We start from the raw sequence: 13,859 nt of genomic DNA, 5'->3' as shown, positions 1-13,859 counted from the left end.
GGCATCCGGTACCTTGAGAAGGGAGTTACAGGCAGTTGTGAGTGGCCCAGTGTGGATGAGCTCTGGTCCTCTGCAAGAGCGGCAAGTACCCTTAAGTACTCTTTTCCCCCCTCAAAGATTTATTTATTTATTTATTTATTATACAGTATAATGTCTGCATGTATCCTGCAGGTCAGAAGAGGGCACCAGATCTCATTACAGATGGTTGTGAGCCACCATGTGGTTGCTGGGAATTAAACTCAGGACCATCTCTCCAGGCCCCCCTTAAGTACTCTTAACGGCAGAATCATCTCTCCAGCTCCAAAACCACACATCTCTTAAGAAGATTGCTTTGAAAATCTTTGATCAATTCCCACAGTCTTTAGCAGAAACTCCAAGATCTTTAAGTGACCTGAATCACTTCCCAGTCACTGTCCTGCACTGTTACTTCAGTGTTTTGGTCACAGTGGACTGAAGCCACTCAACTGTCACCTCCTGAAAGCTTTGATAGGTACTGCATAAATCACTCATGCTTTCAGGATTCCACGGTGCCCAAAATTATTTTCAAGTTTGTCATTAAGATATAATTCATATAATTAAAACTTATTTAAACTACTTTGTCTTTGAGCATTTGCCTATTCTGGACATCCCATATAGATGGAACTGCAACATTTGTGAACGTTTGTCTGTCCTCCTTCATTTAGTATGCCTTCAGGGTTCTTCCACTTATAGCATGTATCAGTACTCCATTATTTTTTATGGCTAAATATCCTACCGTGTTATAAATATACCACATTTTTCTATCAGTTGATAGACTCTAGGTTGTTTCCTTTTGGCTGTTACAGAGATAGTTGTCATGAATGTTCATGTACAAATTTTGTGTGAATATGTATTTTCAGTTCTTCTTGGTCCCTATCTAGGAGTGGATTTATTGGGTTACACAGTATCTGTGTTTAACATCGGGAAGAACTGCGTAATGTTTCCCTGTGACTGTATATTTTATATTCCCACCATCAGTGATGCAAATAGATTAGATAATGAGCTTGCAGACAGAACATAAACAAGTACTTCTCAGGTTTGTCTACAACTCTTAACAGCATGCAACTTTCCATTATTCTGGCTATAAAAGTCCTAGTATCTTGTCGTTTTGAGAAGCAGTTCCCCATCTTTTCACATGCTTATCGGCCATTTGTAGTTCTTTGTTATTTTTAGGGCTGTTTTTCACTACATAATCTACGCTGGCCTCCAAATTGCGATCCTGCCTCAGATTTCAAGTGTTGGAATTACAGGTATATGTCACAATGCCTGACTTGTGTTTTCTTTAGAGAACTATTCAAATTCTTGGCTCATTTTATTTAGTATAAGAACAAAGCTTATGGGGCTGGAGAGAGGATCTGACACCCTCTTCTGGACTTTGAGGGACCTGAACACACACACTCTTAAAAAAATAATAAAAACACGTCAAAAAGAACAAAGCTTATAAAAATATCTAAAATATTCAAATACCATTTTGAACTAGTCAGTTTCCTACATAATTTTTTTTTTTTTTTTTTTAAGTTTGGTCGTTGTTGGCTTGCTTCTAGTGATGAGTAGGAATTGAATTCAGGATCTAGGCAAGCATTCTAACCACTGGAAAACATCATACCTCTTGTCAAATTTTTAACTGTGTCTTTTTTTTTTTTTTTTTTATGTGTAAGGGTATTGTGCCTGCATGTGTGTCTGAGTACCACATATATGAAGAGCCCACTAAGGTCAGAGAGAACATTGGATCCCCTGGAGCTGGAGTTAGATCTAGACAGTTGAGAGCTGCCATGTGGGTGTTGTGAGTTGAACCTGGGTCCTCTGGAAGAACAGCCAGTGCTCTTAGTATCTGAGCCATTTCTCCAGTCCTGTTATTTGTCTTTTCATTCTTGAAGTGGAAGAGTTCTTTACATATTCTAAGGTAATAAGATCCTTAATAGATATACGATTGTGAAATACTTCTTCTATTCTGTGAGCTGCCCTTCTGTTTATTTTTTATTTTATTTCTTTATACACAAACGTTTTAATTTTGGTGACATCCAATTATCTTTTTTTGGGGAATGCTTGTACTTTTAGTACCATAAAGAAACCACTGGCTAATCCAAGGTTATGATGATTCATACTCATGTTTCCTTCTAAAAGTTTAATATTTTCCTTTCTTTGTTATTTATATCTAACATAATGGAAATGCTCTGTACATACGGTACTGAAGAAATAATGACAAGAAAAACATCTGTGCATGTTCAGTTCAGATCAAGCCCCCCTTTCTCCATCTTGAGTTTTATGCGCTTATTTATTGAGATTTTATTAATCTATTTTTAATTAAATTTTGTTAATTATGTGACATAAGGGTACAGATTAATTCTTTGTTTGTAGATATCCGGTTGATCTAGTACCATTTGTTGACAAGACAAACACTACTGAATAGTCTTAGTACCATTGTTGAAAACAAGCTGCTGTAAATGTATAGATTAATTTCAGAGCTCCGAATTCTAGTCCATTGACTTGTATGTCTAGCCTTATATTGTGACAGTGTCTTAGTAATCCAATGTGAGTATATAAGTAACACTTTATGATGTAGTATACCTTCATTTATTCCATCACGTCCTTTGGTATTACTGAAACTTCTTAAAGGAAAGGTACATCTCTCATTTATCTCTGCAACCACCCCACTCCTACCTCTAAGGTCACCCCCACTCATTGCTCTATGGAATACTTAGCACACTGATTAAGTGTGTTTTTACAACTCCAGTTTGACCTAAGCTGTTTCTTCACTAACAATGCCCTCAAATATTGTTTTTTTTCTTTTAAATTTTGTTTATTTTTGAGTCAGGGTCTCTCTTTGCAGCCACCGTTGGCCTCAAACTTCTACGCAGACCAGGCAGGCCTCAAATTCACAGAGGTCCACTTACTTCTCTTTTCTAAGTGTTGGAATTAAAGGTATGTGCTATCATCCTGGCTACCCCCCTTCTTTTTATCTAAAGTCCACTCTTCCAAACCCCACCAAACACCATTTCTACTGTGAAGCTTTTACGTGCCATGGTAACATTTTTATTACAGACTCTTTGTTCTTCCTACTTCCCTCTTACTAGAATTTGAAATTTCCCCCATTAGATTTGAGGCCAACTGAAGGGAGGAACTACCTCATCTCCATTTTTATATACCACAGGAACTAAAACGATGTGTTATACATAGTAAGTTCTTATAGAGTGACCTATTCCAGCCAAATTAATCTTCTTGGTCTCTCTGCCCATCACTTCCTAGACTGGCAATCTCTCTTCATCCTCTCCCTCATCAGTCTAGCCCAGCGTTCATCTGCCCATCCCTATATCTCCCATGCTTACCTTTCTCCTCCTTGGAATCCTCTTAAGAACTATTCCAGTGAACATCAATTTTCCTGAGTTCTACTAGTTCCTCCTTTTCGTCTGTTTATTTATTTGTCATTAGTTAGCACAGTCATCATCCTAATGTATTAGCCATGGATTCTGCTATCCTACTCACTCCACTGGTCTGCTTTAACAAACTCTGTTGACCAAAGGCAACTCTTTAGTTTTTGTTTGTTTTTGTTTTTTGTTTTTTGAGACAGGGTTTCTCTGTGTAGCTTTGGTGCCTGTCCTGGTCTTTAATAATCTTGAGGCAGTACTTTTTTGTTTGCTGGAGATTGAACCTAGGGTCTCAAGTATGTGTTCTACCACATGTTTTACTCTAATTGGATATGGTCTACAAAATTCAGTTGCACACACAGGCAGACCGCTAGAGATTCCTTCACCAAGGTAAAGGCCGGGCTATCTTTCACAGTGATCTCACCTGTAACTCTTTCTCCTCCTGTCTCAGCATATTCCTGAGGATTTGAGTGGCATGCTTTTGAACTTCAGGATCCTAGGGATGGAAACATGACAGCAGTGAGACCTGGGGACAAGCTCAACAGCTTAACTCTCTCCTGTGTGCTCATTCCTGAGTGAGGAAAGGTGCTGAGAGTAAATCCCAAATCAGGAGCACATCCTGGAGAACTCAATACCTTGCTAGCATGCAATAAACATGCAATCTTTTTTTTTTTTTTAAACTACCGAACTTCTTAGATACCCTGGCTGTAATCAGCTTTAATACTGAATTATTTTCTAAATTCTCAAAGAACTGGTTCAGTCTTCTATTCAACCTAGAATCCTGTTCGTTACACATCTCTTCATCTTGCCCTCTTTCAAGTCTTCCTTCACATGGGCTTTTCTACTCTTGAGGACTACCTATTTTTCTTCTTTCTGACTCTTTCCTTTATTGATTGTCCTCCACAGTTCACTCTTCCAGGAACCCCTTTTGCTCTGGAAAGTCAGGCTCTTCCTCCTGGACTTTCAAGCACACCCTCTCAACACCAACTGGCAACCATCTCTAAAGGATGCTTCTCTCCATACCTGGGGCCCAGGTAGGTGCCCTGTGAGAGTCTTCACACAGTGAGGATGCTATTGTAAAGCCTCATATGCATTCACAAAGGAGTAGGACACTAAGGTATGAACATCCTTTTATGCAGACTTCATTTTTGTTTAACTTTTTGGTGGTATTCACATGTCTCTATGGCCTATCTCTGCTTACCACAGCCCACTCAATTTAAGTTCCACTGAGGGAGATCTTCAAAGAGTCTCTAGACTCTAGGGCCTAGAGTGATCAGTAGGCATCAGGAAAACTATTACCTGCAGAGGTTTGGGTCCTGTAATGTGTTGTGGAGGTGGCAAGGGTGGAGGAGGAGGTGGTGGAGGAATCATGGGGTTAACTCTGGGTATTCCTCCCAGAGATGGGTTCTGCTGGAGCCCAGAGACACCAATGGAGGAAGGAGAAGAGCCCAGGAGGGTAAGTGCAACGTAAGCACCAGCTAGAAGAAAAGAAAAAGAGGCTTGCTTGAATGCCACTGTTCAAGAAGAGGAGTTAAACCACAAAGAAAATTATTTTTCTCCTTTCTTTAAGTCCCACAATCCTACAGATTAAAATCTCCTTTTAGTTTTAGCCATTTTCTAATTTCTGCCCTCTTGCCCTGCACCAACCAAGTTCTCAATCTTTTACAGAGACCTCAACCAAAATTCCACTCATAAATGACTCTGGAAACACTCCCTATGGCCACCTCACCCAACCCAACCCAGCCCCCCCCCCCCCCCGCTTTTTCAATGTAGTCTGTCTTTCCCCGCCCCCACCCCAAGATAGTTTCGTTTTGTTTTGAATATAGCTCTGGCTGTCCTGGAGCTAGCTTTGTAGACTAGGCTGGCCTTGAACTCAGAGATCCATCTGCTTCTGCCTCCTGAGTGCTGGGACTAGTGTGTGCCATCACTGCCCAGCTCAAAGTAGTCTTTCAATGTAGCCAAGAATGGCCTTAAACTCAAGATCCTCCTCCCTCAGTTTAGGCGCTGGGGTTGTGTGGGTGCACTACCGTGCCCAGCTCCCTTCTTAAGCTCACTGAACTTTGAACCAATGTAAAGCCTAGCACACTCCCTGTCTGGTATACAACAGCCACTCAAACTCCATTCTCCCAAGATTCCCACCTTCTTTATTTGCTTCCTTAATATTGTTGCTTCTATTTGATTATCTGTATAGGCTCACTTGTTAGGTATTCCTGGCTAGAGTATTTTCGGCCCTCTTCTGCCTCCTTTGGAAATTAATAAGGAAGATGTGAATGGAACAGAATGACATTTAAATGAAATGTGGTCTTAGTAGGATACGGCCAGGAGTGGTGGCAATGATGGTGTGCTAAAAATGAAGCTATCTATTGTGAGACTAATAGTGCTGCTACTTGACATCATACTGGGGCTCTGCAGCAGTTTAAGCTGATCATTCATGCTAAGACTAAAGATTTCAGCTGCCTCAATATCTACCTACAAATGAAGCCTCTCAGGTCAGTAAACCTGCCAATTTGTCCCAGAATCCACCAAGTCTATTTTCTTTAGTTGGTATGCCCTAACCAACTCACATTTGATAAGCTTCACCACCTCCAGGTGTGAGCTATTGGTCACCATGGTGCCGTTCACCTGTTGGAGAGACAAATAATATTGAGTAACAGTGCTGGAAAGCTTTTTCCAAGTCTAAAATGCTATTTCTTTAGGAAGCCATTTCCCAATGCTTTTAGTTACCTCTGGTTATGTGTTTACTCAAATTCACACTGTCAGTTTGTTCCAAACTGGCTTCTAAGTTTTCAGGGAGAAGACCCGTGCCTCCATCCATGAATGTTTTTCAGTTACACCTGTGTGTATTAACTGGCCCTATGGGCTTCTTCCTTACTGGAGAAGAAGTCTCTGCAGCTAGGACTTCTTTAAGTCAGGACTCCATTTTGCAAAGCCAGACCTACATTCAGAAGACTCTCTCATGTCAGCACTGTGTGAGGTCAGACTAAGGTAAGAACCCGAAGGCCACAGCTGCTTCCTCTTAACCTTATTTTTTGTATTTTGTGAAGTATGGATAAATAAAAGCTATTCCAGAATGCTTCAAGGTCAGTGAACTTGAGGAGCCTAGAACCTCAAAACCAGCTATCTTCATCCCTCCCCGTTATGGCACCACCCTGATTTACTGGCTGCCAGCGTTAGTACTGAAATGAAGTACAAGATAGGCCAAATCACTAGGCAGCCCCTGAACCTGCTACCACTGTAAGATGGAGGAGAGGTCAAGTTTACTCACTTTGATGATCCGGTCACCCTCTTTCACACCAGCTTTCATGGCTGCACCTCCTGGAGGGAGAAGAGCCAGTCAGCCAAGTCCTATAACCACTCCTAAAGGCCACCGGATCTACACCAAAGTCCGTCTTAGATCACCTGCTCTGAAATTTTATATCAGAACTTCAAATCCTGGGTGGACATCCAATTTTGCTCCAGCAACATGGTGACTTTTAATCTAGAGTGGACTTCATAAAGTCACACCTGCTGCTCTTCACCTAGCTCTCACAACCGGCTAATGTGGGAGACAAGTGCGGCTAGGATCTGAGAAAACTGTATTTTTGCTTCATTGGAATGTTTTAAGGTCAGATAGTTATTTGTTATTATCCCACGGGAAAGGTAAGTTTACTGTATTAAATATAGGTAGTAAAGTAATATTAAGAACTGAAGAAATAGATTAAAACAATAGCTTTCAAACTGGGGGCTTATAAGTCTTAAGAAGTTCATAAAGACATTCTCTGGGTTCTTCTCATTAGAGATAATGATATGACATCCTACTAAAATGACCTTTTAAACCATTGACAGTTTCTTCATTTGAGATGGACCATTTTGAGACAGATCATCTTAAGGTCTTCTGACGGCTGACCAAGAGAGGTGCTCGGAAGAACATGCTTTTGCCCTTTTCAACTGAGGGTGCAGAGGTTTTGTTCACTATATAGTTGTAAATAGCTTCTATTCTTAGCCTTAATTTATACCCAAGAAGCACAAGAACACTTAACAAAAACAAGTTAATGAGTAGCATAAATATTGTATTTTGTGAATTTGCCCCAAGATGGTCATTAAATCTTATAAGTTATATTTATCTGTTAAACTCCTCACAAAGTACATCTAGATGGTTCTGGTATATAAAGTCTACTCTCCATTATAGCTTTTTTTTTTTTTTTTTTAAGAAATTAAGACTCCCCTCATCTAAAATGTACTATTTAGGGCTAGAGAGATGTTTCAGTGGTTAATAGCACTTACTGCTTTTGCAGAAGACCTGGGTTGGTACCCAGAACCACTCACAACCACCTGTAACTCCAGTTTCAGGGAATCCTATGCCCTCTTCTGGCCTCTTTGGGTAGGTTTTTATATTATTATTTATTATTATTTTGGCTTTTTAAAACAAGGTTTCTCTCTGTAGCCCTGGCTGCTCTCAAACTCAAGATATTGGCCTGCTTCTGCCTCCCAAGTGCTGGGTTTAAAGGTGTATGCCAAAACGTCTGGAGGTTTTTCTTTTCTGTTTTGTTATTTGTTACTCACTATGTAGTCTCTGTTAGCTGGAACTCAGTATGTAGACCAGGTTGACCTTAAACACATAAAGAGATCTGTCTACTGCTTCCAAGTACTGAAATCAAAAGTGTGTGCTACCATGCCCATCTCAAGTTTAATTTTTTAAATTACTAGTTATTATAAGTACCCTGATGTTTATATATTCAGCCAAGATACCTACTTCCTCTCTAATTTCAAGCTATTGTTGTAGAATATTATTTTAAGATGTGTTACATTTGTTTATGCTGTGGCACATTTGTTGAATGATGCGAAGATGTGTTGCATTCTTTTATGTTGCATTTGTTTAACTCTGTGAAGCTGTTTCTTTGCCTGTCTAAAACACCTGATTGATCTAATAAGAGCTGGCTGGCCAATAGCGAGGCAGGAAAAGGATAAGTGAGGCAAGCAGGCAGAGAGAATAAATAGAAGGAGAAATCTGGGAGGAAAAGAAGAGCAAGAGAACAAGGAGAGGAGGATGCTAGAGGCCAGCTACCCAGCCACCCAGCCACCCACGGAGTAAGAGTGAAAGTAAGATATACAGAGAAAAAGGAAAAAGCCCAAAGGCAAAAGGTAGATGGGATAATTTAAAGTTAAGAAAAGCTGGCAAGAAACAAGCCAAGCTAAGGACAGGCATTTATAATTAAGAATAAGCCCCCATGAGTGATTTATTTGAAGCTGGGTGGCAGGCCCCCCCAAAAGAGCAAAACCAACCAACTACATTTTGGTGTTCCAATGTGGGGCTAGAGTAAAAGAAAATCTAACAAGCTATCTGCCAGTAGTTTTTCATATATAGCACATTTTAAAATGATTTATTTATTTATTGTGTGTGTGTGTGTGTGTGTGTCACAATGTACTTTACCACTTGGTCTGTGATGGCTGATCTTGGTTGTCAACTTGACTACATCTGGAATCAACCAAACATCAAGTTGCTGGGCACAACTGAAAGATTCTACCTACTGGCTCAGTATGATGGAGACTTCCCCATGTGTCCATAGGGAGCTAGTTCTAGAATAATTCATTCACTGTCCCCTTGGGGATCCCCCCCATTCAAACAGTCTCCAAGTCACACAGCACCATTACACGCACGCACGCACGCACGCACGCACGCACGCCTTCTGAGAACTGCCCATTGTTGACAGGAGGGTCACAGCACTCACCAGGGCGCACAGATTGCACCAGCACGATTCGATCCCCACTGACTGTGAAGCCAAAGCCATGCTGGTCCTTTTGGATGATGACACAGCGCTGAACAAGACCTGTGGGGTGGAGGATAGGATTTGGGCAGGCAGTCACACCGGAAGGTCAGTGTCTCCAAGCCAGCCAGTTTCTTTTTTAAGTAGCCTCCCCAGACTAACCCATTTCCCCAGATTCACCCTGTCCACATACACTGCTGTAATATATACCATCCCCAGTGACTGGTAAACACCTGTAATCAACTTTCTTTCCTACAAGGGAAGTGACCCTTCTCTAAGGTGCTGAAATGGTTGTCCCTTTAGGCTTGTATGAATGATACTGATTGAGGAAGGGGTAGGGCTAAGTCCAGCAGTACTCCTCAAGTCTAGTATTAAAGATAAATAGCCCTGTGGGTTGACTAGAAATTTTACATTGTTATACCCAGTGAACACAGCAAATGGGACTCCAAAGCTTGTTGACTGATGTTACAGAGCTGGATAACTTGTGAAGATAACTTAGGGTCGTTTCCTTGCCAAGCCCAGGAATGATAAATGTCAGGAGAAATCCTCTTATTCATATCAATATTCATGCATAGAATAAAAAGGGAGGAAGGAAAGGAGAAAGGTGAAGTGGATACAAACTGTCTTTGCCATGGCTTTTTACCAGACACTGTATAATGTGATAGCACTCTGTGACGATAGGGGCATTGGCTCTAGAGTTAGAATAGAACTTGTTTCAAGCCTCAAGTCTGTCTCCAATAAGTGTGAGGGTGGGCAAGTTTCCTAACTTCTCCATGCTTCAGTTTCCTTATCTGCAAAATAAGAATATAAAACCCACTTCCTAGGTTGGCATAAGGAGACAACTGATATAAAACTCCTAACATAAAACCCAACACACATATGTGCTCAACATAAAGTGTAGGTGTTTTCCATGTGGGTGTACAGGATTTCTCCACTGGGGTAGACACCTGTGTCTATGTGCTGATATCAATAAGGGAGTTAGTTACCTGTTGTCTCAGAGGCGTCAGAGGGCTGGCGGTGGTGGGATGGGGACGTGCGTTCAGGTGTAGAGTCTCCCAGAGAAGACAGGCTACTTAACCTGGAGAAGAAATAAAGAAAACACACCATTAAGCTGGGCAGGGAGGGACCAGTGGAAGAGGCTCTGTTAAAGGAGGTCCAGAGTCTTGAACAACGACAGCTAACCTATCCACTTTGTAACCTGGTCATCCCAGTAGGAGATTAATCATGTCTATGCTGCTGGCAACACCACCTATCTGGAATCCTGGCTGGGCAGGGCTAGAATGGTCTCTTTAATCCTCAGCAGGTATGAAGAGAGTCAGACAAGAGAGAGAGACAACAGCAGGACTGTGCCAACATCCATGTGCTTGCTGGGTCTTACCAGGCTGCAATGGGGCTGATGGAACAGAACGGAGCAGCAGAGAAAATGAATGCAAGGAAAACAAACAGCTAGTTAGTGTTAGGTGATGATCTGCAAAAGAGGAGGAGACTGGAAGGGCATGGTGGGCTGGCACATACAGAGGCCTCTCTCTATGAGCACAGCAGAGCATTGAATGGCTTCATCTCTTTGTCCCTGAATATCTCACCTCTCTAAGGAGGCACCTGGACATTTAGAACTAACAGAACAGGGAAATGGCAACCTGAACAGGAGCATACCAATAGCCTGAGCCTCTGAAAAGTCAATTTACCTTCTGGATACCATGGAAGAATAGGAGTCTGGTCTATTGGTGACCATGTACTCCAACCTCACAATCAGACCATACTACAGCTAGCCTGTGGTATCCTGCTTATAAATTAAGACCCCAAACCCTCTAAGTACCACATATCACCAATCAATAGATTTATTTATTGATCTCTTCTTTAATTAGTACTGATACAGGAACAGAAAACAAACTTAGAACACTGCTGTAGCTTGGCTTTTTAGAATGAGTTCAAGTTCACAGCTCCAGAATCAGTCGCTGCTGCTCTCAGGAAGGGGCAATTCCCATCCTAGCTGTAAATAGTGACTAAGTGGAAGCTTATGTACAGAATCCCTGTGCACAATGAGAGCACCAGAAATGATCTCATATCTATATAACAATACAGAACTTGTCCTTACAGAACTGTGTGTAACGAATGACCTCTATGATGCTATTAAGGAAAAAGAAGAGATTTATGTGGGCATTTCAAGCAGTAGATAAAAGGGAAAAGATGGTATGTTTGCATATTTGCTATATATGCAAACATCTAGCATATCTTTGCGGAGTATAAAAGAAACAACATTGGTTGTCTCCGAGGTGGGAAAGTGGTTGCCTGGGGAATAGGCACAGGACCGAGAGACCTCTCATTATATTCTTTTTGTGCTTAATTCTGAACTCTGTGAGGATACTAACTTTTCAAGAGAGCCAGACGAGGTGGTAGATGACTACAACCCTGGCCCTGGGGAGGCTGAGGAAGGAAGACTGCTGAGTTCAAGGCAGTCTGGCCTTTTCAGACTGGCCTGGGTTATACTGTCAAACTGTAGCGTCAAAACCAAAACAGTACTCCCTCCTCCCCAACCAACCACTACCACCACCACCACCACCACCACCACCACCACCCTACACAAATTTTAAAAACGCCAAGCAGGGGATCTTTCCACCAGAGGCATCCCTCTTACCTGGACAGGTGAGACTGCTTTTTACTGGCTGATCTTTGGGTCAGAGAGGAAGACATCAAAGAAGAAGGACCCAGGAGAGAGTGATGCAGGACAGGAGGAAGAAAGAGAAAGAAAACAAAACAACATAAAACAGACAAGACACTGGAGATGGTTAGTTCAAAAGAAAAATCTCAATAGAACGAAGGACCAAGCAGAGCCGGGAGTTGATAGTCATGAGCTTATTATAATGCAAATTCACCAATTTGTCTACTTAAAATTCATCAGAGTCTCATCCTGTACTCAGAAGTAAATACTAACCAGGCTATTAGCCATAGCATCGGGTTGGCAGCCCCCTGCCAGAAAGGGCCTCTTGGAAAGGGCTTGTCAAGACTGTCTTCGGTGCCAACTGCTCCTCTGCTTTTTGCAGTGTACCCACAACATCCTCCTCCCAATCTCAAGCTGGCTCTGAATCTACCCAGAGACTTCCAGAGCAAGTCCATTTTTCCCTTGGTATACCCTGGGCCTCCTCTTACCTTCTTCTTGACTCTGGAAGGAAACTGGCTTTCCATATCCCTATCAAAACTGAGATTTTGTTGTTGTTGTTGTTTTGTTTTTTTGAGACAGGGTTCCTCTGTGTAGCTTTGTGCCTGTCCTGGAACTCACTCTGTAGCCCAGGCTGGCCTCGAACTCATAGAGATCCGCCTGCCTCTGCCTCCCAGAGCTGGGATTAAAGGTGTGTGCCACCACCGCCCAGCAAAACTGAGAAGATTTATTTGAACTTGGAAACAGTTTTCTGTCTATATGTCTATAGCATGAAGACTCAGTCATAGCATGAAGTCTAACACTGAGTTCAAGCTTAGCAGGACTGCATTTGAGCTGTGGCATGATCAGGGCTACAAAACTGAAAGCAAGTGTCAATTATCTACTGAGGAAGACTGCTGGGGGCATGGACAAAGGTCAGCTGACGTGACCAGCCACTATAGGCTCTACTAAAAAACCGAAACAACAATACACGACAGGGCTGGTATGATGGAGAACAAGCAGATTATCACATTAGGTCCCCACCCCCAACCCCTGGACCTCCAATGATTTTGGCCTGGTAAACAGGATTGTTATTGCCTAACAAAGGCCTAAAGGTGGGTTTCTGCTCACCAGAAACTTCCCTTAAACCACCAGGAACCTCCCTTAATCCTAACCAAAAAGTCAACTACTTTCTATAAGGGCATCCAGTTCCCATCAATCTGAACAGCCGGTATCAGCTCAAAGACCCCACCCTGCTGGATGTCACATAAAATCCAACTGCTTTTCCACCACTTTGCTCTTCTCTGTTACTGATAAATAGCCTTGGCAGTCTGATCACCAATAAACCTTTCTTTCTACCCATGGAGTGGTCTAATTTGGTGGTTTCACTGTACCCTTACCTATGTGAACACATACATTTTTTTTTTTTTTTTAAACTAAGAGCTTAAAGAAGGAAAATGAGCGATGAAGTGAAGGAGGAAGAAGTGCCTGTTAGGCAGGCCTGGTAGGTGGAAAGAGAAAGAGAAAGTTTGGGTCATCCTGGTTTCAAGTCCATGTACGGATCTGGGAGGAAGACTTCAGGTTAAAATATGAGAGACCAGGGAGGAGGCAAAGGAGAGAATAAAGTAGTTTGGCATGAGACTGAGGTTGTCAGAAGAAAAACATAGCTTTTGCAGGTCTTTCCTCCATAGAAATGTAGCACCAAAGGTCAGGTTCCATTTAGCTTCACCCCGGAGAGTAGAGATTTCCACCCAAATATGCACTCTCCAGAGACAGGTTTTCTGAGGCAGATTATCCAACTAGAGACTTCAAGGTCCTTTAGAACCTTCTTCTAACATGACAAATGCATTTCCTGTTTCTATGTGTTTGCTCTTCACTCACCATATTTGATTGAGAGTAAAGTTTGCCTTGTTCAGAAACTTCAGTTGGAACCCCTATTTCTAACACTAGGACTGTCTTTTTTAAATGTGTTATCAATGACACCTTCAGTAGGTACACTGCCTCAAGCCTGAAATACTGGAACAAACCAACAAGCTACCAACAAACTACCACTGCCAACTCAAATCACCTCATTCACTCTCCCACTCTGGCACATCA

General features: G+C 41.9%; 1 protein-coding gene across 10 annotated transcripts in view; it reads right to left on the bottom strand.

The window, feature by feature from the left end:
- The window catches only part of Arhgef11 (Rho guanine nucleotide exchange factor 11), a 116,997-nt gene that overhangs the window by 43,604 nt on the left and 59,534 nt on the right, over positions 1–13,859 (bottom strand). For 8 of the 10 annotated variants that reach the window (XM_028857633.2, XM_037206748.1, XM_037206745.1 and 5 more), the window contains exons 2-8: positions 11,763–11,795; positions 10,114–10,205; positions 9,092–9,190; positions 6,649–6,698; positions 5,948–6,005; positions 4,683–4,861; positions 3,808–3,879 (exon numbers count right to left, since the gene is read on the bottom strand). In XM_028857633.2, coding sequence (XP_028713466.1) covers positions 3,808–3,879; positions 4,683–4,861; positions 5,948–6,005; positions 6,649–6,698; positions 9,092–9,190; positions 10,114–10,205; positions 11,763–11,795 — 583 coding nt within the window. The remainder of the gene's footprint in view (positions 1–3,807; positions 3,880–4,682; positions 4,862–5,947; positions 6,006–6,648; positions 6,699–9,091; positions 9,191–10,113; positions 10,206–11,762; positions 11,796–13,859) is intronic. The other 2 variants (XM_037206743.1, XM_037206746.1) reach the window with 1 other exon arrangement.

The sequence above is a fragment of the Peromyscus leucopus genome, chromosome 6, assembly GCF_004664715.2.
Source record: "Peromyscus leucopus breed LL Stock chromosome 6, UCI_PerLeu_2.1, whole genome shotgun sequence".
NCBI lineage: Eukaryota > Metazoa > Chordata > Mammalia > Rodentia > Cricetidae > Peromyscus > Peromyscus leucopus.
Note: the sequence above shows the minus strand (reverse complement) of the source record. Positions and strands in the feature narration are given on the sequence as shown.